Consider the following 20,833-nt stretch of genomic DNA (forward strand, 5'->3'; position numbering starts at 1 on the left):
GGCTCGATCCCAGGACCCTGGGATCATGACCTGAGCCGAAGGCAGACGCTTAACCGACTGAGCCACCCAGGCGCCCCTAAGATTTTTTTTTTAAGTAATCTCTACACCCAGCGTGGGGCTCAAACACATGACCCCAAGATCCAGGGGTGCATGCTCTCCCGAGCCAGCCAGCGCCCCTAAACAAATATTTCTTGAACGAATGTTATTCAGCAGTTAAAATTCTTTTTTTTTTTTTCAAAATCTTAATAATTTTATTCTGTACCATCTCTAAGAGCCTTCATCACTGTATGGCCATTCATTTAATCATTGTATCTTTCAACAAACATTCATTGAATGTTACTATACGGCAGATGAAGCGCAAAGCACTTACTAAGTGCTTACTAAGCCATGGTCTCTGACCTTATGTTCCCAGTGCCTTCCCAACCCAAACCAAAACAAACTGCTATTTACATACACCACCAATAGGTGGTGACACAACCCTAGCCCAAACCCGTCCAGAAATTCAAGTGGGGCTTTTTGCTTAGGTCCCTGCCCTTCTTACTATTATTATTAAAAAATCTATTTTGTCATAATCCAAAAAAAAAAGAACCTAATCAAAAATAAAAAGCTAAATAATCAGAGAGAAACAGTGAGATTAATGCTGTAGCAAGCAGGTCAAAAGACTACACCAGGGCACAGAAATTTAACAGGCTACTGAGGTCAGAGAAGGCTTCTCGGAACCATGCCTTAAAGGATAAGGTGGAGGCAGAAGGGAGGGAAGCGTTCCAGCCTAAGGTCAGCATGTACCAGGGCAGGGAAGCATGGAAGAGCTTGGCTGTTCTGGGAATGGGAGTAGTTTGGTGTTGACAGGCGAAAGTCACAGCTAGCTGTATAAATGAACAGGAGAGAAACTGAGCTGCAAGATAGTCTGAGGGCAGAGGGCAGTGACATGGCCCCATGTGGCACTGGGTTCCAAGCCAGACTCCGTCTGGCACCTCTCCTTCCCCTCTGCTGGGAGGAACGCTCTTCACAACCCCCAACCCGCACCAGCTCTATCTCCCTATGAGAGTCAATACCCTCAGCAACCCCTTCCCAGGACCCCAGTCCATCTCACCGATCCTGCAGCTCAGCCTTCTCCAGATCGCCCTGACTCTTCAGCTGTATTAACTCCTGGCTCCTTTCATGGGCTTCCTTCTCCAGCTCCTGGGTCTTGGTTAGTAGAAGCAGCAGCTGGGTTGGCTCACTCCCATCCAGTCTCCCAGATCCATCAGATTCACGAGACTGGGCGCCCACAGTCAAGCGCAGACAACAGGTCAACAGGGACCCTGAAAGCCTCACATGCTCAGCCTTGAGCTCCGTCAGGTCTCTGAGTACAAGCAAGGAAAGAGCAGACTCCAGTGGGGATGGGGGAAGGGAGCATGGAGATCAGGCCCAGTGAAGCCTGAGAAGCAGGTCTGTGGAAAATCATCTGAACCCAACAACATCATCCCTCCCCACCCACTCCTCCACCCCCCCACCCCTGTCCCCTGCTTCCACAGCAGCCCCCTGTCCTAAGTCTAGAATCGGTGGGGGCAAACCTCCCTTCTTATCCCCACACTAACCTGTCAGTAGCTGACTTCATTTCCAGGAAGTGACGTCGGAAGGTCACCACCTCCCGCCACAGACCAAGAAGGCGACCGTGCTCCCCTTTCAGGTAGCCCTTGAAGAACTGTGTATTCAGAAACCCAGGTCATATCAAAGGGCAGAGGGCTGTCTTTTGCCAGCACAGGAGTCTTGGATTCCTCCTGACTACTCGGGGGAGGGCAGGAGGGACTTACGGGAGATAGCTTATGAACAGGTGTCTGTATTCAGGTCACACTGAAGCATTTAATAAAGGTAGCAGCGGTAGTCAAAAGGTCAAAGGGTTTGAGATGGCATATGACCTTCCTCTGAGCTGATTAGAAAAAGATAAACAGCAGCTGCTACCGCCATTATTGCCACAGACTTACAATGAGGACTAGCATAGTACCTGGCACCCAGCAAAGGCTCAGGAAACATTCGTTTCCTTGCACTGGGATCTGAAAACTCCCCAGGGTCTGTATCCGGTCTTTCTTCCCCATTTGGTTTCAACAGCTACCTCCTTAGCATTTAGATATGTAGACCTCCAGAAGTGGGGAGTCAGCAAGCTTTCAGATCCTTCTAGAACTGAAGCTAGTCCCTCAGGCAGGAAGAGAGCTGCTCTGAGTGTCATGCCACCTGCCAGCAAAACCTCGACGAGGCAGGTAAGGACAGAAGTCAGCCGAGAGCCGAAGCAGGGCAAAGCCACCAGCCGGAGCGGGGAGGAGGGCCGGGGACCCTAGCAACAGATCAGCTTCCATCCAGGTCCTGAAGGTACCCTTTTCCAGCACGGACAGGCCCCAGAGTGCAAGCCCTCCTGTTCCTCCTACCTCCTGCTCCATCTGCCACTGGCTCTCCTTCCTCATTAGCTCATCCCGGGCTCGGCTCCAGTCCACTGTCAGTTTTTCCACATCTTCCCGAAGTGCTTTATTCACGATGTCAGCTTTTTCCATGTGCAGTCGAAGCTGGGTGTTCACCTCTGCTAGACTCTCACACCTGCAGTGGGGAGGGGCAGGAGCAAGTGCAAAATAAAGGCTTAATCCAACCCTTGGACCTCTCGGAGTAAGATGACAAACACTGGAATTTTCCATTGCCAGGAACTGGAGGGCTAAGGCTGAGGTCTGTGGTTTGAGCCCTGTTAGTGCTCAGGGCGTAGGTGCTCCCTCCGCCTTCTCGACCCACAGGCCACCAGAATCGCCCCCACCAGAGAACTTGGGGTTGATCACCTCTGTTGCTCCTCCTCCAATCGGACCAGCAGCTGCTCCAGGTTCGGCTCCTCCACACTTTCCCACCTCTGAGGGGTTGGCCCCTTAGCCAGACAGAAACAAGCCTTATTTACCTCCGAGAATACCATTCAGACCAATTCCCTGATGCCCCCTTCTGCAGCCACTCGCTATCTTTTTATTCCTCCTCTGCTGTGTTAGCAATATGCCTCTTTTCTCAATCACTCCATCCTGAAGGTAAATCCACTGCATCCCCTTCTCCAAAAGTGGACCAGTGACGTCTCCTGAAAGATGGCGTTGGGTAGTGAAAAGAGCTTTCAACCCAAGAAGCATAGTGAAAAGAGCTTTCAACCCAAGAAGCATAAGATAGAGCTTTCACTAACGGCCTTGAGTTCTACTACCCCACATTTTGGACCTCGGGAAGTTATTCAACTTCTCTGAGCCACACAGTCTTCACTACAAAATGAAGGCGACACCGTTCCTTTCAGAAAGTTGCCTCATAGATTGAGTGATGTCATTATATACGACAATGCCTAACGGTGCCTGGCCTACACAGAATGGTGCTCAGTAAGTTTTGGTTCTTCCCTTCCTCTGAGAGAACTTTTCTGAGGGTAACGTGAGAAGGTGCCGAGAGGGAGCTGGAACAAAGGCAATGGGCTTTTCAAAGCCAGTTCTACCCAGCACAAATGAATCCTCTGCCACAGACATGTTTAGGCCTGCTAAGGCCCGCATCTAAGACAGATAAACAGTGACACCTTCTGGAGGAAAAATGCATTTCTTCCCTCTGATTCCACATCCTTTCCAATCTGGTTAAATCTCCTGAAGCTGCATTTTGTCCTGAGAGAGCCAAGGGTTGGCACCTTGACAGGCCTGGAATAGCCAATCCAATGAAAGTATCTGTGTGATAAAGCTCCCAGGGGCTGAAGAGAGAGAGAGGCTTCCACCAAACACGGCCTTATCATACCCCAACCTCCCTCAGTCAGCAAACAAGGCCTTCCTTACAGGTATAGTCCCTGAGGACTCCGGGGAACACAAAACAGCCTCCCTCACCCCGGTGGCTTCCAGCTGCTTCTCCAGCTCTTGGCACCAGGTCCGGTACTGCAACACCTGAAGCCAACAGAGCAGGGTGTGGGTGACGGTCATGGCTGGTACACACAGCCCAAACCAAACGCCCGGGAGGATCTGGGGCGGACCTGCTGTGAACAGAGTCTGGGTGATAACAGTGGGGTAAGGCCATAACATCTTGTCGTTTCAATTTGGTCGGTTAATAATACTCTCTCTAGGGGCGCCTGGGTGGCTCAGTCGGTTAAGCGTCTGCCTTTGGCTCAGGTCATGATCCCAGGGTCCTGGGATCGAGCCCCGCATCAGGCTCCCTGCTCAGCAGGAAGCCTGCTTCTCCCTCTCCTACTCCCCCTGCTTGTGTTCCCTCTCTCGCTATCTCTATCAAATAAATAAAATCTTTAAAAAAAAAAAAAATACTCTCTCTATGCCTGTGGTATTGGAGAGGTAAGATTAGAGGCTTTGGAACCAGAAAACACAGGGCCAGGTCCTAGCTGTAGCTGAGGAGAGCAAACACAGACAGCTCATTTAGCCCTCGTGACCGCCATCTTTAAAAGCGACAGGACAGATCTCTCATGGAGTAGTTGTGAGCATCACAGGAGGGGCTGTTTAGGGGCATTCCCACCCCAGGGCTCTGTCTCCTGGAACCCTTATCCCCCTCAGCACCTAGCGCTCGGCCGTGTTCTCTTCGCCTCCCTGCAAAGGCCGCTGCCTCACCTTGGCCTGCAGCTTCCTCACGAGGCTTGCTTGCCTCTGCTGGGCCTCCTGGGAGCTCTTGAGCTTCCGCCAGGAGGCTGCTTGGTTCTCCGCCATCTGTTGCTGCAGCGCCAGTACTTGCTCCTCTAGCACCAGCTGCAGCGCGTGGGGCTTCATATTGTTCACCCCGGGGCCTCCCGTCTCCATGGGAGCACCAGACGGGTAAGCCCACGCGCCCCTATCCAGCCAGAGGCTGCTCACTCCCAGTAAGGTCTCTAATCATTGCTGTGCCACTTGGACCTCCTCTTGAGCTGGGGACCAAAGCACACAGAAGAGTTGAAAGGAATGTGTAAGTGATTCAAATTTACTCATCAAATACTCACGAGGTCTCACAAAGCTGGGTTGGGCAAAGTAAGTGGGTTCCTTTACTACAGGACCCATCAGAGCCTTTAAAATACTAACATGGACCCTAATCTCTAAGGGGGGGGGGTGCTAAGGGACCAGTGTTTTCTGGCACGCCTTCTGGAACTCTGCACTAGACCAAGAGCGCCTGGTTTACCACCCATCCCTGGTGCCTGGCACAGCGCCTAATAACCATCTGTGGAAGGAATCACTGAAGGCGTTCTAGTCTAGTAGAGGAGAAAGACACAATCACAACACAATGAAGTCTGTGTAATCATAACAGAGATGTTACAGGACGGTAAGGGAAAACAGTGGAAGGGCATTTAACCCAATCCGGTGGTCTGTGAACTGTGTGAATCATCATCACCACAGTTACCTTGTCAAGTATGTCTACGGGTCAGTCAGTTAAGTGCTTTACCCGTACGAGGTCATTTTGTCATCACAAGAATCTTGGAACCTTCCAATGCCTTCCTATCCCATTTCAGTGTAGGTAATATTGTAACTCTTTGTACCTGGATGAAGAAACTGAAGCTTACAAAGGTTAAGCCTCAGTTAAGAAATTAAAAAGGTTAAACAAGTTGTCCAAGTTCGTAGAGTTGGCATTCGGTTGATTAGGGATTTGAATACAAACAAGTCTGACTCTTATAAAGGAACAGAGTAGCAGGCATTTCAGGCCGGGGATCCATTAAGAGAGTGGGGGTGTGGGGGGGGGCACGGGGGAAGGAATCAGTAGGATAGCAAACTCCTCACGCAGCATGAGCTGGGCCAAAACAGGGCAACGGACCACCCACAGGGGCAGAGGGGAGATGGGGAGGGAGGGACACCAGCCTAAGCAGCGAGCTTGGGAGAGGCATAGCAGAGGGGGAGGCATGGTGGTCAGGAAGAGTTTGGGGTGCCAATTCAAGCTCTGCCTCTAATGGGCTCTGGGATCTCAGACATACCATTTCCCTTTCAGGCCCTCATCCAAAGATGAGGGCTCCCAGCCACGTGACCTCTGAGTTTCTGAGGCCTCTAAAATACATGATAACCTGGGAGGAGGTGGGTAGGTTAGAGTTCTTATTTTATTAACCCTGAAACATGAGACACCCACCAGAAGGGTTAAGGAATATTTGTTTTCCCAATTACCTATCAAGAAAATAGAATATTAGAGCTGCCCTCTTGGTCCAGCCAGCATTCCATCAGTGTGAACATCTGAAGAAAGTAGTATATACAGCAAATGCAAATCTAACATTTGCATATACAGTGGGAGTTTCAGGGGCCCCAAATTCCTTTCATGCACCAAACTGTTGATTTCCTACATCCTGGCTCAAATGCCACCTCCTATCATGTCATCCCGGACGTACCCAGGAAGAGTTGATCACTTTTATAGCTACATGTATGACACTACATATATATATATATATATATATATAACATTTATATGCATAACTATATATATAATAGAGAGTCTAATGACTATACTACATTTTATCATTATTGTCTATCTTTTCTACTAATCTGTGAATTCCTCAAAAGCAAAAGCTGTCTAATTCATTTCCGTCATTAGTACGTTGAAGAAATGCATGTGGGCCTCACTCCAGGCAGAATCTAAACCCTTAGCAGAGGTTACAAATGTGGCCTGCTGGTTCTTTTCAACCATTATGTGGCCTATGTCAAGCTTTTAAGAATTCAAATTAGGGGGGCGCCTGGGTGGCTCAGTTAGAGTTAGGGTTAGGTTAAGCGTCTGCCTTCAGCTCCGGTCATGGTCCCAGGGTCCTGGGATAGAGCCTCACATCAGGTTCCCTGCTCAGCGGGAAGCCTGCTTCTCCCTCTCTCACTCCCCCTGCTTGTGTTCCCTCTCTTGCTGTCTTCTCTCTCTGTCAAATAAATAAATAAATAAAATCTTAAAAAAAAAAAAGAATTCAAATTAGGTACAAATATTTACCACTGGGAGAATGCATACAAAATTCTTATTTCTGGGGGTGCCTGGGTGGCACAGACGGTTGAGGGGCTGACTCTTGGTTTCAGCTCAGGTCAAGATCTCAGGGTCGTGGCATTGAGCCCCGAGTCCGGCTCTGCGCGCAGCGCGGAGTCCACTTTGGATTCTCTCTCCCTTTCCCTGCCCCTCCCACTTGTGCACGTGCACTCTCTCTCTCTCAAATAAATAAATAAATCTTTAAAAAAAATTCTCATTTCTGACTCCTTTGGAAAATCAGAATACCTAGTGACTTGTGACCCGCATTCCTACAAGGCAACAACCAGCTGCAGTTAAGAGTGTTTGCCCCCTTAGAGAGGGCATATGCTCTCTGGTTCACTGGTCTCCACCGCCCCCACCTCCCCACCCGCCCCAGCCTATTCTCTCCCTCACACTGATAGCAGATTTCAGTTGTCATTTATCATTGCACTTGTGCTGTTGCTTTTCTTGTAAGAGTTATGGAGGAAAACTCTGTTTACTAATCTACATTACCTCCCGGACAACAGAAGAGCCTGGAGTAGCCCATAAGGAAAGTGCAGAAAGCAACAAGAGTAGAGTGGCACCAATACCCCGGGCTGCCTCTTCCTAGCCTCTGACCCGGGTGAATGCAGTCTTCCCCCACACTCCGAAGATCCTCTTTTTCTGCCCTTCCTTTCCGCCATGGCTGTGTCAACCAGCTCACCGTGGCTCTGAGAAATGCTGGCTCAGTCTCTCCCTGTGTAGGGAGAGACTGAGCATTTGCTGAGCACAACCCTGCTGGGAAACCACTCTTGCGGCCAACACTGCAGGCAGCGAAAGTAGCTCTGAGCTGCTTCAGGGGCCCTGATGGGCCCGTTCTCTCCGGATACTGTGAGGGCTGGCGCTGGGCTTTTGCACGCACTGGGAGTCTCAGAAGTCCCAAGGGCTCCCTCTCCCTCCTTGGAGTTCCTACCCCCCAATGTTTGATTGAACCATACAAAATTGCCAATATTTGCCCATTTTTTAACCTACAAAAATGGTAATGTCATATAGTTCAACCTACTATCTCCACAGGCAGCTCTGCCACAGTCCCCAGAATTCTCATACTAAACCATCTCTTAGGATGAGGCTAGGGCCACTGTTAACATGGAGGGGCGACTGCGTGGCTCAGTCAGTTAAGTGTCCGACTCTTGGTTTCAGCTCAGGTCATGATCTCATGGGTTGTGAGATCGAGCCCCGCGTTGGGCTCTGCACTCAGCACAGAGTCGGCTTCCTCTCTCCCTCTGCTCTTGCCCCTGCTTGTACATGTGTGCTCTCTCTCTCTCTCTCAAATAAATAATCTTTTTTTAAAAAAGGCTGGTATTAACATGTATACATTATTTGGGAAGGTGATAGTAATACTCCAGTAAAGAAGTGGAATTATATTAGAATTATATGATTATTTTACTTCAGATAACTTAAAAATTTTAGAGCTATTTAAAAATTTAGTCCAATCCTCCCATTTTACAGATAAGGAAACTGAGGCCTCCAGAAATGCAGTAACTTCATTTTGTTCATGTTTTATTTATATGCTCCATTTACCTCAAAAAATGATTTGGAATTGTAGCAAATGTACCATACGTATGTAAGATATTACTAATAGGGGAAATGGGGTGTAGGGCATATGGGAACTCTCTGTATTATGCAATTTTTCTATAAATCTAAAATTGTCCTAAACATAGTTTATCTTAAAAATGATTTGAAGTGTTTTACGATCAAAACAAAACAAAACAAAATCCCCATAAAACTTAAGTTCATTAAAACTAGAATAAAAAGAGAGAACGCACAGAGAAAAATTACATCAAAATCTTTCTGAAATTGAGATTTAGTTTTGAGTTTCCTCAAGATGCACTTCAGCACTGTTTTATTAACACTCTGTCAGATCTCCCAGAGAACAAACTAGCAGAGCGCCAAAAGAAAGGTTGGTTTCAGTGTCCCCCCAGCAAAGGAAAAGGTCAGTAGTTGGCAAATGGTAACAGCCTGGATCGCATTCACGTGAGATCATGGATGTCAGCATGTTCTGTAAACTGTAAAGCACTGAATAGACAGGAAAAGGAAAAAGATTCACTTCTTTTATGTATTAACTTATCCCATAAATGCTTATGAATTGGAGCTCAGTTCCTGGCAGTCTGCCAACATGATACAGACAGGAGCAAGATTGACCTCCTTTTGCTAAGAACCAGACGGGAAGGAGCAGTAACCTCTGAACCTAGGGTGGAACGTAACAGAAGAATGATATACATTATGTTTAGTTCCCCTCACTAAATTAGTTTAGTATTTGGAAATACTCCAAAAGGGGTATTTAAATAAAGTTTAAAATAGAAGCAACACCACCTAGACTTGGAGGTGTATATACTGCAAGGACTAGGATGGGACTAGTATCATTAAATACAGCAAAAAAGGAAAAATGCTTGAGGGCACAACACTTTTTACTTCCTGAGCAAAGAAACTATATATGTTTGTCCGCAGAGACAATTTCTGTTTCTCATTCCACACACAAAAAATTAGCATGTTTTCTGCCCCTACTACGCCATGGCACCCGTGAAAAAGCTCGTGGTGAAGGGGGGGGGGGGGGCAAAAAAAAAAAAAAAAGCGAGTTCTGAGGTTTACCCTCGACCGGACTCAACTTGTAGAAGATGAAATCATGGATGCTGCCAATTTTGAGCAATTTCTTCAAGAGAGAATCAAAGTGAATGGAAAAGCTGGGAATCTCAGTGGAGGGTAACCAAGAGCAAGATTACTGTAACTTCTGAGGTGCCTTTTTCCAAAAGGTATTTGAAATGTCCCACCACAAAATATTTGAAGGGGAATAATCTATGTGATTGATTGTATTACTTCCAGATTAACCAGGATGAGGGAGAGGAGGAAGATGAGGATTAAAACTGATTTATCTGGAATATTTTATATGAATTCTTGAATAACACTTGGGAACCAGAAAAAAAAAAATAGCTTGCGGCCCCTTCCATAAATCTCCCATGTGGGGCCTCTCCCTTTTCTCCTCCCACCTCTCTGGCCTCTCTCCCTTTAGTCTCCTTTGCTGGTTTCTCATCTCCCCAACAAGGTTAGAGTCCCCGGGGCTCAGGCTTCTGGCCTCTCCTCCATCTACATTCATTTCTGGGGCAACCTCATCCAGTTTCATGACTTAAAATAGCACCTAAACACCCATGACTCCCCATGTTAGGTCTCCAGGCCACACTTCCCTCTGGAACTTCACACTCCTAGACTAAGTCCAGACACCTATTTAACTCCTTCACGTGGGTGTCTAACAAGCACCTCAAAGTTAACCTGTCCAAAAATGAACTTCTGCTCCTCCAATCTTCCCCATTTCAGTATATGGCAATTCCATCCTTCTGGCTGCTCAAGCCCAAAGCCTATGGTCATATTTACTCCATTCTCCCACAACCTGTAACCAATCTATCAGCAAATCCTGTTGGCTCTACCAGATCCTATTATTTTTTCAAACCCCCACCACCACCATCCTGAGCCAAGCCACTCTCTCTTGCCTAGTGTGGTGGCTTTAAGGAATGCCCACAGATTCTTTGATATTCCTTCCTTCAAGAGGCACAGCCTATTCTCTCTCCTTGAGTAGGAACTGGAATAAAGTTAATGAAGCTGAATAAAGTAGAAATGACTTCCAAGAAAAGTTCATAAAAGGCACTATGGCCTCTCTCTCTCTTCACTCTCTCCACCATGTCCTGAGGACACTCAGACAGCTCCATGAAAAGGCCCAGCAGTAAGGAAACATCCTGGGAGTAGAACAGCCATCAACCTGACTACCATCTCCTGACAGATCCTAAGCCATAAACACCCAGCTAAATTGCTTCTAGATTCCTTTTTTTTTTTTTAAAGATTTATTTATTTTGAGAGAGAGAGAGAGCACGAGCGGGAGGGGCAGGGGGAGTGGGAGAGAGAATCCCAAGTAAGGAGCCCCAATGCAGGGCTGGATCCCACAACCCCGAGATCACAACCTGAGCCAAAACCAAGAGTCGGAGCCTTAACCCGACTGTGCCCCATTCCTAGATTTCTAATCCACAACTGTATGAGATAACAATTGCTATTTCAAGCTGCTAAATTTGGGGGTGATTTCTTGCCCGGCGATAGAGAATTAATACATCTGCACTACTGCAAAAGCTTCCTAGACTGTTGGAATGCTTCTACTCTTTTTTTTTTTTTTTTTTTTTAAAGATTTTATTTATTTGATAGAGAGAGACACAGTGAGAGAAGGAACACAAGCAGGGGGAGTGAGAGAGGGAGAAGCAGGCTTCCCGCCGAGCAGGGAGCCCGATGCGGGGCTCGATCCCAGGACTCCGGGATCATGACCTGAGCCGAAGGCAGACACTTAACGACTGAGCCACCCAAGCGCCCCGGAATGCTTCTACTCTTGATTCTAGAATTTGTTCCTTCTCAACAGAGTAATCAGGGAGTGATCCTTTTAAAACAGTGACAGATTATGCAACTCAGAACCCTCCAATGGCTACTCAGAGGAAAAACCAAACCCATCCTCATGGCCTACTGGCTCCTAATTATTTGATCCCAGCCTCCAATCGTTTTAATTCCATTTCCTACTCCTCTCCCGCCACACAGCCCTCCTTGCTGCGTGTGCTTGGAACACACCAAGCCACCCACTCATCTCTGAGCCTCTTCCTCCAGTTATCTTCTTGATTCGCTCGCTCCCTTACCATGTTCAGATCTCTGTTCAAGTGTCACCTTCTCCAAAGTTGTTCCCTAACCACCAAATATAAAATACCACCACCCCTCCACACACACTGGTATTTCTATTTACCTTACCATGTGTTATCTATCCCTATCTGATTATCATGTGTAATATACTTATAAGAATGTAAATTTCCCAAGTACAAGAATAGTTTTATTGACTGCTATATTCCCAGCTCCTAAAACAGTGCCTGGAATATAGCAGGTAACAGTCATTAAATATTTGACTGACTGAATGAAAGAATATAAGGGCGTTAGGTAACATGATCCACATCACCAATGGTCCTACAAAACGCTCACAGCTCTATAACCCTCTAAAACGTAAAAAACAGATCATGTACCTTACATAGCACTTTACTCTCTCAAAACAATTATTTGCAATTTTCACAAAAAAACCTCTGAGATAAGGTCATTGTCTTCATTTTGCAGACAAGAAAAATGAGGCTCAAAAAATGGAAGGGATATAAATGATTGGTAGCCGAGCAAACATGAAACCCCAATCTGCTTCCAAACTCTAGACTTAATCCATTACATTAAGCTGCCTCCTAAATCGTGAAATATGAAATCACAGCTCTGTGAGGGGTACTTTCTAAAGGCTGCGAAATGATGAGGTCTAGGTCTGCAGCTCTCTGATGGAAAAGGAGCAAAGAAAGGTAGATGTGCCTGAAGGAACGGAGTGCTGGCAGTAAGTTCTAGCCCGGATTTTGTCACAAACTCACTCTAAATATTTGGGAGCATTAATTCTCCTTTCCAAGCTCTCTCAGTCAAATGCACATCATAACCGCGGCCACCATAACACATGGAGTTAAAATAAAAACCAGTTCAATAGACATTTATCGAACCCAAAGGCAATCCAGTGAAATTATCACAAGCTCTGGGGACACACAGCCTAGAATGCATTTCCCAGCTCCACTCACTAATTAGTTGTGGAACTCTAGGCAAAATGATCCACGAATGCCTCAGTTTCTTCGTGCATAAAATGTGAAGACATAGAACCCACTTTATGAAATTGCTGTGAGGACTATATGGGCCTTCACATGTAATGCATTTAGTAGCACTTGACGCTTCGTGACTATTTAGGAAATATTATTAATATCATCATGTGCCAGACTCTGTAATATAGAGATGAAAAAGGCAAGGCATAACGCCCCAAGTGCCCGGGTGTACAAGAGGGGCAGGAAAAATAACTCGGTGCAACGAGTTCAAAAAAACCAAGCAGCGGGATTAACAGCGCCTGCAGAAAGCGGTTGGAACTGTTTCCAAGGACGCGATATGGGCGGCGGATGCGACTGGGCTTTAGGACAGATCACGTGCAAAGCCCCAAGGGCAGAGGGAGCCGCAAAATTCTGGGAGGCGGGAGCGAGACGCGCGCAGCAGAGCACAGCGCCCTTTCCTGACACCCCCGGACTCGCAGCTGTTGGATACGAGGGTTGGGAAGATCCCTTTCTGCTGGAATTGGAGCCCAGAGTGGTGGCCGCACCTGGACGCGGAGGCAAGGGGCCGGAATCCCTAGGACGGGTCCTAGACCCTCTCTGGGCCTCGGATCCCTCCCGGGGAACGGGAAGCCGCTGCTCGAACGGGATTCCACAAGGCGCCCTTCGCGGGCGCGTCTCTGGGCCTGGGACCGTTAACCCGGGCACCTCCCGCCTGCCCTTGAGGCCCCACCTCACCACGCTCGGCTCCCGCGATTTCCAGCGTGATCCTCACCGCCGGAGCGGGAAATGCAGCCACTAAGGTCCGGCCGGGGGCGGGAGCCCAGCACCCGGCCGCGGCCCAGAACCCGCCCCCCAGGCTCCCGCCCCGGAGGAGAGCCCCGCCCCCCGAGTAGCAGGCCCGTAGGCGGATTGCGCCCCTTCGGGGGCCTGCCGCCATGTTGAGTACTGGCAGCCGACTTACTGGAGTGGCCCAGAAGAAACGGTGAGATTACATTAAGAGATGTAAGATTCCCTGGCCAGAAATGAGGACAGCCAGGGTTGCTGGATTTGAGTAAGGGAAGTCTTGGTAACAGAAAAATCTTGCCATCAGTCATCCCCGTTTTGGCTTCGAGGTTACACACTGCGCATGTGTCTGGGTCCCGGTTCTACGTGCGCCAGCTCACAGCTCCACCCACAAATCCGAGTGCAATTAACAACTGCGTGAGGAATGAGGGAACCCGCTTCTGGGTTGGGATAAAACCTGCCAGGCAACCAGTTCTAGGGTTTTCTCGCATTCAGACCTCCAAGCTCCAAGCAGCCTCGGGCAACACGACACTTAGAGCATACTTAGTGTCGTTTCGACACCCGGCACTGTTTTTCGCGCACGTCTTACACAGGGTGGCCTCTGCCTGAATGTCTTAGGCCGGAGAACTGTAGTTTGTTTAATTTTCTGTGTACGCCTGACTTCCTCTAGAGGACTCTTTCTTACCTGTATGACCCAAGTGTTATTTTATAGCGTTTTGTGCTTAAATTATCAATGCATTATCAATCAAAACATTTTCTTGGAGTTGTAAATTTCATTTACCTGCCTCTTTTCCACTAAGTGGTTCTAAATTTTTAGTTGGGATTAAAAAACAAAAACAAAAAATGGGGGAGCTTCTTAAAATGCAGAGTCTTGGATTCCACCCCTAGAGAGTGAGTAAACCGAGGGTGAAGCCCCAGAATCTGCATTTTGGCAGATACCTTAGGCGATACATCGGGAACACATTTGAGAAGCACTGCATAGGGCTGTGTATCTCTAGCGCTCAGCACAATCCCTGGTACAAAATAGGTGCTCAGTAAGAGCTGAGTGAGTAGATGAATGGATGAATGGACAGTAGGAGTGGAACACAATCTGCAGACAAAAGAACCTGAGAAGGGAACACTTTGAAAGAGCTATACTGTATCTTTTCTCCTATAAGAACAAAAAAAGTTCTTAACAGTTACTTTGAGAAAAAGAGAATGTAAGTGCGGGGAAAGGGAAGGAGGGGGAGGACCCGGATTCTGAAAGGCAAACTATCTAGGGAGAAAAGAAGAAACATCACAGACACTGGACAGAGAAAAAGATGCAAAGAATCAGTGGTGTGGGAATCCACCCCAGGCAAATACTCCTGCAACAGGAACTGTGCAAGAGTGTTCACTACAATATTTGCAATGGAAAGAAAAGAAACAACCTCTTTGCCTCAGGGCCTTTGTATATACTATGCCTTCTACCTAGACCGCTTTTCCCCCAGCTCTAGGTTTAACTGATACCTTTCCCTCCCTCAGGCCTCAGCTTAAATGATACTTCCTCAGCTAGGTCTTCCCTGACCATGCTATTTAAAATAATATCCTATCATTTTCTATCACAGTACTCTGTTTCTTTCATAGCATTTTCCACTTACTATCATTTTTTTGTTTACTTATTATCTTTCTCCCCCTCAAAAGTTTAAGCTTCATGAGGAGAGGAGACTATATCTGACTTATTCCCAGCATTTATCAGAGAGCCTGATACGTGGTGGGTGTTAAATAAGCATCCATTGAATGAATGAATCAAGTCAGCCCCAGTGTTACAAAGGGTGAAGCCCCAGAATTTGCATTTTGGCCGATACCTTAGGCCATACATCGGGAACACATTTGAGAAGCACTGCATAGGGCTGTGTATCTCTAGTACTCAGCACAATCCCTGGTACAAAATAGGTGCTCAGTAATAAAATCCATCAGCAAACTACACAATATGTTTTAAGACCAGGAGGAGTGAACATAGGTTTCAGACTACCAATAAAGGGTAAATGGAGTAGAAGGGGATTAAAACCAAACTAATCTTTGATCTTTGCAAAGGGGGGATTTGTTTATTCATTCCCTTATTTGTTTATTCATTCACCCAGCAAACATTTACTGAGCACCTATTATGTACTAGTATTAGATAATAATACAATGTATTAACAGAAAGTTGGAAATCGTATTAAAACATAAAGTAGTACAACTGGGTATTTTGTCTGGGCCAGAACAGAAAGTGGAGTTCAGTGATGTGTGAGGGTGGGTAATACTCCCCCCCACAAATGTTCTCCAGACTTTGAGAATACATCAGCCTTCAAATGTTCTTCAAAGTGCCAGGAACTTTTGGGACAAGCAAACGAGTAATCATACACATCACTTGAACTGCTTGAGGCCCTAGTGCCTTCTGAGAAAAGACTTAATCCACCTGGCCATGTTGAATCTATCTGATGAACCAGAGTGGGGAGAGGTCCTCAAAGGAGGCTGTATCGGAGGGAGAGATGATGGATCCGTGGAAAGAAAATCAACATTGGCCCCCTCCAGGTGAACTGGGCTTCCTTCTTTATGCTCCAAATTCCATCTCTGGAACATGCTTTATATCCTAAGCCTCTCCCAGGGCTAAAATATGGATTCTGCGCCCCAGCCTTGCTCATTATTTATAGACATTCTCCCTACCCCATGCCAAGAGGCTGCCTGGACTGACCGAATTTCTTTCTTTTTAAAATTATATATGTGAAATTTCAAAGTGAGGTGCTAAAAAACATATGTATTTTTTTCTAACGGCCTAAAATGTATTTTAAAGTTCTTAAATCCCTTATCTATGGGGTCAAGGGAGTGGAGGATAGAGAATTTGTGTGGAGCTATTTCTGGCTGTGAGTCCCCACCCTTCTTGGAGAAGATTTAACTGCTCAAGCCAGGTGATTGGAAGAGGGAACTTCCAGAAGGGTTTGAGGTGCCAAATCAGTCCCCATTGCAGTTGGAGAACACAGGGACTGGATCTACCACCTGCCTGGGAAATCTAGCAACAAGAGACAAGCCTGATAACTGCTTTGGTGGCAGACCCAGGAGAGTGCTGCTATGTTGGAGTTGGCCTGCTCTCCCAGAATTTGTCAGGGAATGTTTTGTTTTTTGGGTGTGGGGGCAGAAAGAGAGAAAGAGAGAATCTTAAAGCAGGCTCCACTCCCGGCATGGAGCCAACTTGGGGCTCAATCTTACAACCCTGAGACCAACTTGGGGCTCAATCTTACAACCCTGAGATCATGACCTGAGCCAAAATAAAGAGTTGGCTGCTTAACCGACTGAGCCACCCAGGCACCCCGGGAAATGTTTTCTGTAGGCCAGATGGGGGCTAAGTGAGAGAAAGCTTGCATAGGCCCATCCTGGGTCCTGTTCAGTAAGGCCTCCTAGAGGGGAAAAGAGATCCCAGAAGTAAGAAGACAAATGACCACTGGCAACAGAGATGCACCTACTATGTGCCAAATCCTGAGCCAGACACTGGAAGAGACCCAAAGATCAGTAACACATGGACTCTGCCTAGAGCTTCAGTTCACAGACTCACATGGGAGGCAGGAAAATACACACATGTTTCATATACACAGTGTGATAAATTTTATAAAGAGGGAGTCGCTGGCTTCAGAGAGGTAGGGATGCTGTAACCTGATGGTGAAGGGTAAATCTGCTGAGCAGAGAAAGGCAGGAAGGGCGTTCCAAGCAATGTGCACGGCACAGCGGCGTACAGAAGACTAGGATGTTTGCCGAATGCCGGGGATTTCCTCCTGGCACTCCTCTTGCTGATTCTGCCACTCAGTTGGATTGTATGGATTTTCTTGGATTGGGGAATTGGATAATAATACAGACCCTTTCATCTGCTGGCTATTTTCCCCCTGGTCCTGTCCCTGCCTCAGGGGGCAGGTCTCATTCTAGTCCCGGCCCCTTCTTACAAAGTCAAACTCTAAGTAATTAACTCATCCACGCTTGACATCTCTTGAAGTGGGTGGCATCTTTTCATCACTGTTCCGGACTTGGGCAGTAAAGGATGCTTGGTGACAGCTCCCACAGGACCAGGTCCTCTCCTTCTTCAAAAGAAATGAGCCCTTAATTATATTTTAACCTGAGATTTTACCTGCTACTTCATGTGGTACAGCAGCTAAGCTCTAAGATTCCAGACAGGAATCAGGGGGAGGAACAGGGTGGAAAGAGCACTGGGCTTGGAGGCAGACACACTCACCTGGGGCTGAACGAGTGGCTCTGCCTTGTGTCCTTGAGCAACCAACCCCTGAGACCCCTCTCCGAGCCTCAGATCCCTCAGCTGCAAAATGGGGATAATAATACTTACCTATTAGAATTTTATGTGCAGGGTGCCTGGGTGGCTCAGATGGTTAAGCGTCTGCCTTCGGCTCAGGTTGTGATCCCAGGATCCTGGGATTGAGTCCCACATCGGGCTCCCTGCTCAGCACGGAGCCTGCTTCTCCCTCTGCCTCTCTCTCTGTCTCTTACGAATGAATAAATAAAATCTTAAAAAAAAAAAGAATTTTATGTGCAATGTGGGAGGTAAAATGAGATGAAGTAGAAGAAGTCTAGCAAGAATCTGAGCTTTCTGAGTTCAAGAATGACAATAAGGTTTCCAGGTCCCAAATATTAACAGTGGTTACCTCTAGGGAAGGAGACTGGGGAGCAGTGCAAGGGGACTCTTTTAATTAAAAAGCTTTGGTATTGGGGCGCCTGGGTGGCTCAGTTGGTTAAGCGACTGCCTTCGGCTTGGGTCATGATCCTGGAGTCCCGGGATCGAGTCCCACATCGGGCTCCCTGCTCAGCAGGGAGTCTGCTTCTCCCTCTGACCCTCCTCCCTCTCATGCTCTCTGTCTCTCATTCTCTCGCAAATAAATAAAATCTTAAAAAAAAAAAAAAAAGCTTTGGTATTGTTTGAACTTTTTTTTTTTTTTTTTACAATGAGCATGAGTTAATTTGTAATTAGAATATACTCAGTATGGGTATCATACTTCAGTAAAAAGTTTTTAAGGGGTGTCTGGGCGGCTCAGTCAGTTAAGCGTCTGCCTTCAGCTCAGGTCATGATCCCAGGGTCCTGGGATGGAGTCCCGCTTTGGGCTCCCTGCTCCGTGGGGAGCGTGCTTCTCCCTCTGCCTGCCGCTCCCCCTGCTTGTGCTCTCTCTCTCTGTGCCAAATAAATAAATAAAATATATATTTTTAAAGTGTTTAAAAATACCTCATGTTGCATAGAAAGATATCCAGGAGACTGATAAGAGCGGTTGCTTCCGCAAAAGACTGGAAGAACTGGGTCTTTCTGTGTATTCTTTTGTACTGTTTAAATTTTTTGTCATCACAAATTTGTATTATTTCTTTGATACGTGCAATTTTTTTTTTAAGATTTTATTTATTTATTTGACAGAGAGAGTGAGAGAGCACAAGCAGGGGGAGCAGTAGAAGGAGAGGGAGAAACAGGCTCCCGGTGGAGCAGGGAGACCGATGCGGGGCTCGAAACCAGGACCCTGGGATTATGACCTGAGCTGAAGGCAGACGCTTAATCATCTGAGCCACCCAGGAGCCCCTGATATGTGTAATTTTTAAAAGGGTTTTTAAATTACTTTTAAAACAAAAATATTTGAAATAAAGAATAAGTGAAAAATGTATGGTTACTTTGTTCCTGCGCTACACCTGCAACAGACAGAAACACACATACACCCACACACAGTTTCCAGATTATATGGTGTGGGATGGATGGACCTAGGACAGAAGGCCCTGGCTCTGACAAGCTCCCGGGCAGTTCCTGAGGAGCTCAGCTGGGGGAGCCATTGAGAGCTCACTAGGGGAGAGTCCCGAGGAGTGGCAGGCAGCTCCTGGGAAGTTTAAACACAAACCAGAAAGATGTTTGGGGGAAGGATTATGTGGCTCTGCTCTTGCGGGGCTCTCTGGGCTCCCTTGATGGGAACGGGCCAGGCTCCACAGATCAGAAGAAACACAGAGGGAGCGTCATGGACTCTGGGCCCTCTTCCCAGCCAAACCCTAACATGTAGGGTGATACCAGGAAAGATCAACCTTCTTTTTTGTGGGAAGAACACTTGATTCAGAGTCCTGTGTCTGTGTTGAGTCCTGCCTCTATCATTTCTAACTATGTGATCTTGTGGCAGTCACTTCGCTTCTCTGACACTCAATTTCCTCATTTGTGAACAAGGATAGCATATTAACAACTGAATCCTTTTTTTTTAAAACTATAATTTATGGAGCACCTTACTGTATGCTGGTCACTGAAAGAAAGGTGCTTTACATATGTAAATACAATTTAGTTCTTAGAAGAAGATATTTTGGGGGCATCTGGGTGGCTCTGTCGGTTAAGCGGCTGCCTTCGGCTCAGGTCATGATCCCAGGGTCCTGAGATCGAGCCCCACATCAGCCTTCCTGCTCATCGGAGTCTGCTTCTCCCTCTCCCTCTGCTCCTCCCCACTCTGTGCTCTCTCTCACTATCTCTTTCTCTCTCAAATATATAAATAAAATCTTTAAAAATAAATAAATAAATGAAGATATTTTTATCCTAATTTTATAGGTAAAGAAACAGGTTCAGAGAAGTGACTTTTTTTTTTAAGTAATCTCTATGGCCAATGTGGGACTCAAACTCACAACCCCAAGATCAAGAGTTGTATGCTCTACTGACTGAGCCAGCCAGGTGCCCTTGGAAGTGAATTTAAAAAAAATATAAATAAGGGGCGCCTGGGTGGCTCAGTCAGTTAAGTGTCTGGCTTTGGCTTGGGTGATGATCCCGGGGTCCTGGGATTGAGCCCCCACATCAGGCTCTCTGCTCAGCGGGGAGTCTGCTTCTCCTTCTCTCTCATCTCCTCGCCCTTGCTTGTGCTCTCTCTCTCTCTCTCAAATAAATAAATAAATAAATAATCTTTTAAAAAGTTTTAAAAAATATAGATGATAGGTAACATTTATGTACTGCTCACTACGCATGAGACACTGTTCTAAGAATTTACAACAACAATTGATAACAATTCCATGAGGTAGGTATATTATTATTATTCTCATTTTATATAGGAGGAAACTGAGGCCCAGAGAGATTAAATTAACCTAAGGTTACACAGGTGGTGAATTGGGGAGCCAGGAATTAAAAGTAGGTAGCCTGGCTCTTAATCATGTTACAAATCAGACTTTCCTTCTCAAAACTCTCCACTGGGTTTCCCACCACACTAAAGATAAAACCCAACGTCCTTTCTCTGGCTTGCAAGGCCATACTTGAAGTGGTCCTGGCATGATCTGACCTCATCTCCTATCACTCTCCCCCTTGCTCACTCTGCTTCAGCCATACCAACTTCTCTTGGTTCGTAGATATGCAGAGCACATTCCTGCCTCAGGGCGTTTGCATTTGCCGTTCCTTCCACCTGGAATGATCATCTTCCAGACCTTTGCATGGCTCATTCCTTCACTACATCCAGATCTCTGCTCAAACTTCACTCCCTCAAAAAGACATTCCTATCTAAAACAGACATTCC

At 46.8% G+C, this 20,833-nt stretch overlaps 1 protein-coding gene across 6 annotated transcripts in view; it reads right to left on the reverse strand.

The window, feature by feature from the left end:
- Window positions 1-14,376, reverse strand: part of CEP250 (centrosomal protein 250) — a 53,476-nt gene extending 39,100 nt beyond the window's left edge. For 3 of the 6 annotated variants that reach the window (XR_004301206.1, XM_032419426.1, XM_032419422.1), the window contains exons 1-7: window positions 13,285-13,405; window positions 4,575-4,864; window positions 3,801-3,905; window positions 2,802-2,884; window positions 2,406-2,571; window positions 1,581-1,687; window positions 1,094-1,345 (exon numbers count right to left, since the gene is read on the reverse strand). Coding sequence is in view for 5 of the 6 variants with exons in the window: in XM_032419426.1 (XP_032275317.1) it covers window positions 1,094-1,345; window positions 1,581-1,687; window positions 2,406-2,571; window positions 2,802-2,884; window positions 3,801-3,905; window positions 4,575-4,760 (899 nt within the window). In the remaining variant the exon portion in view is untranslated. Of the gene's footprint in view, window positions 1-1,093; window positions 1,346-1,580; window positions 1,688-2,405; window positions 2,572-2,801; window positions 2,885-3,800; window positions 3,906-4,574; window positions 4,865-13,284; window positions 13,406-13,515 lie in introns of those variants that run through there. The other 3 variants (XM_032419425.1, XM_032419424.1, XM_032419423.1) reach the window with 3 other exon arrangements.
- Window positions 14,377-20,833: the final 6,457 nt, after the last annotated feature.

Source organism: Phoca vitulina, unplaced genomic scaffold (assembly GCF_004348235.1).
Source record: "Phoca vitulina isolate PV1807 unplaced genomic scaffold, GSC_HSeal_1.0 scaffold22, whole genome shotgun sequence".
NCBI classification, from domain to species: Eukaryota; Metazoa; Chordata; class Mammalia; order Carnivora; family Phocidae; genus Phoca; species Phoca vitulina.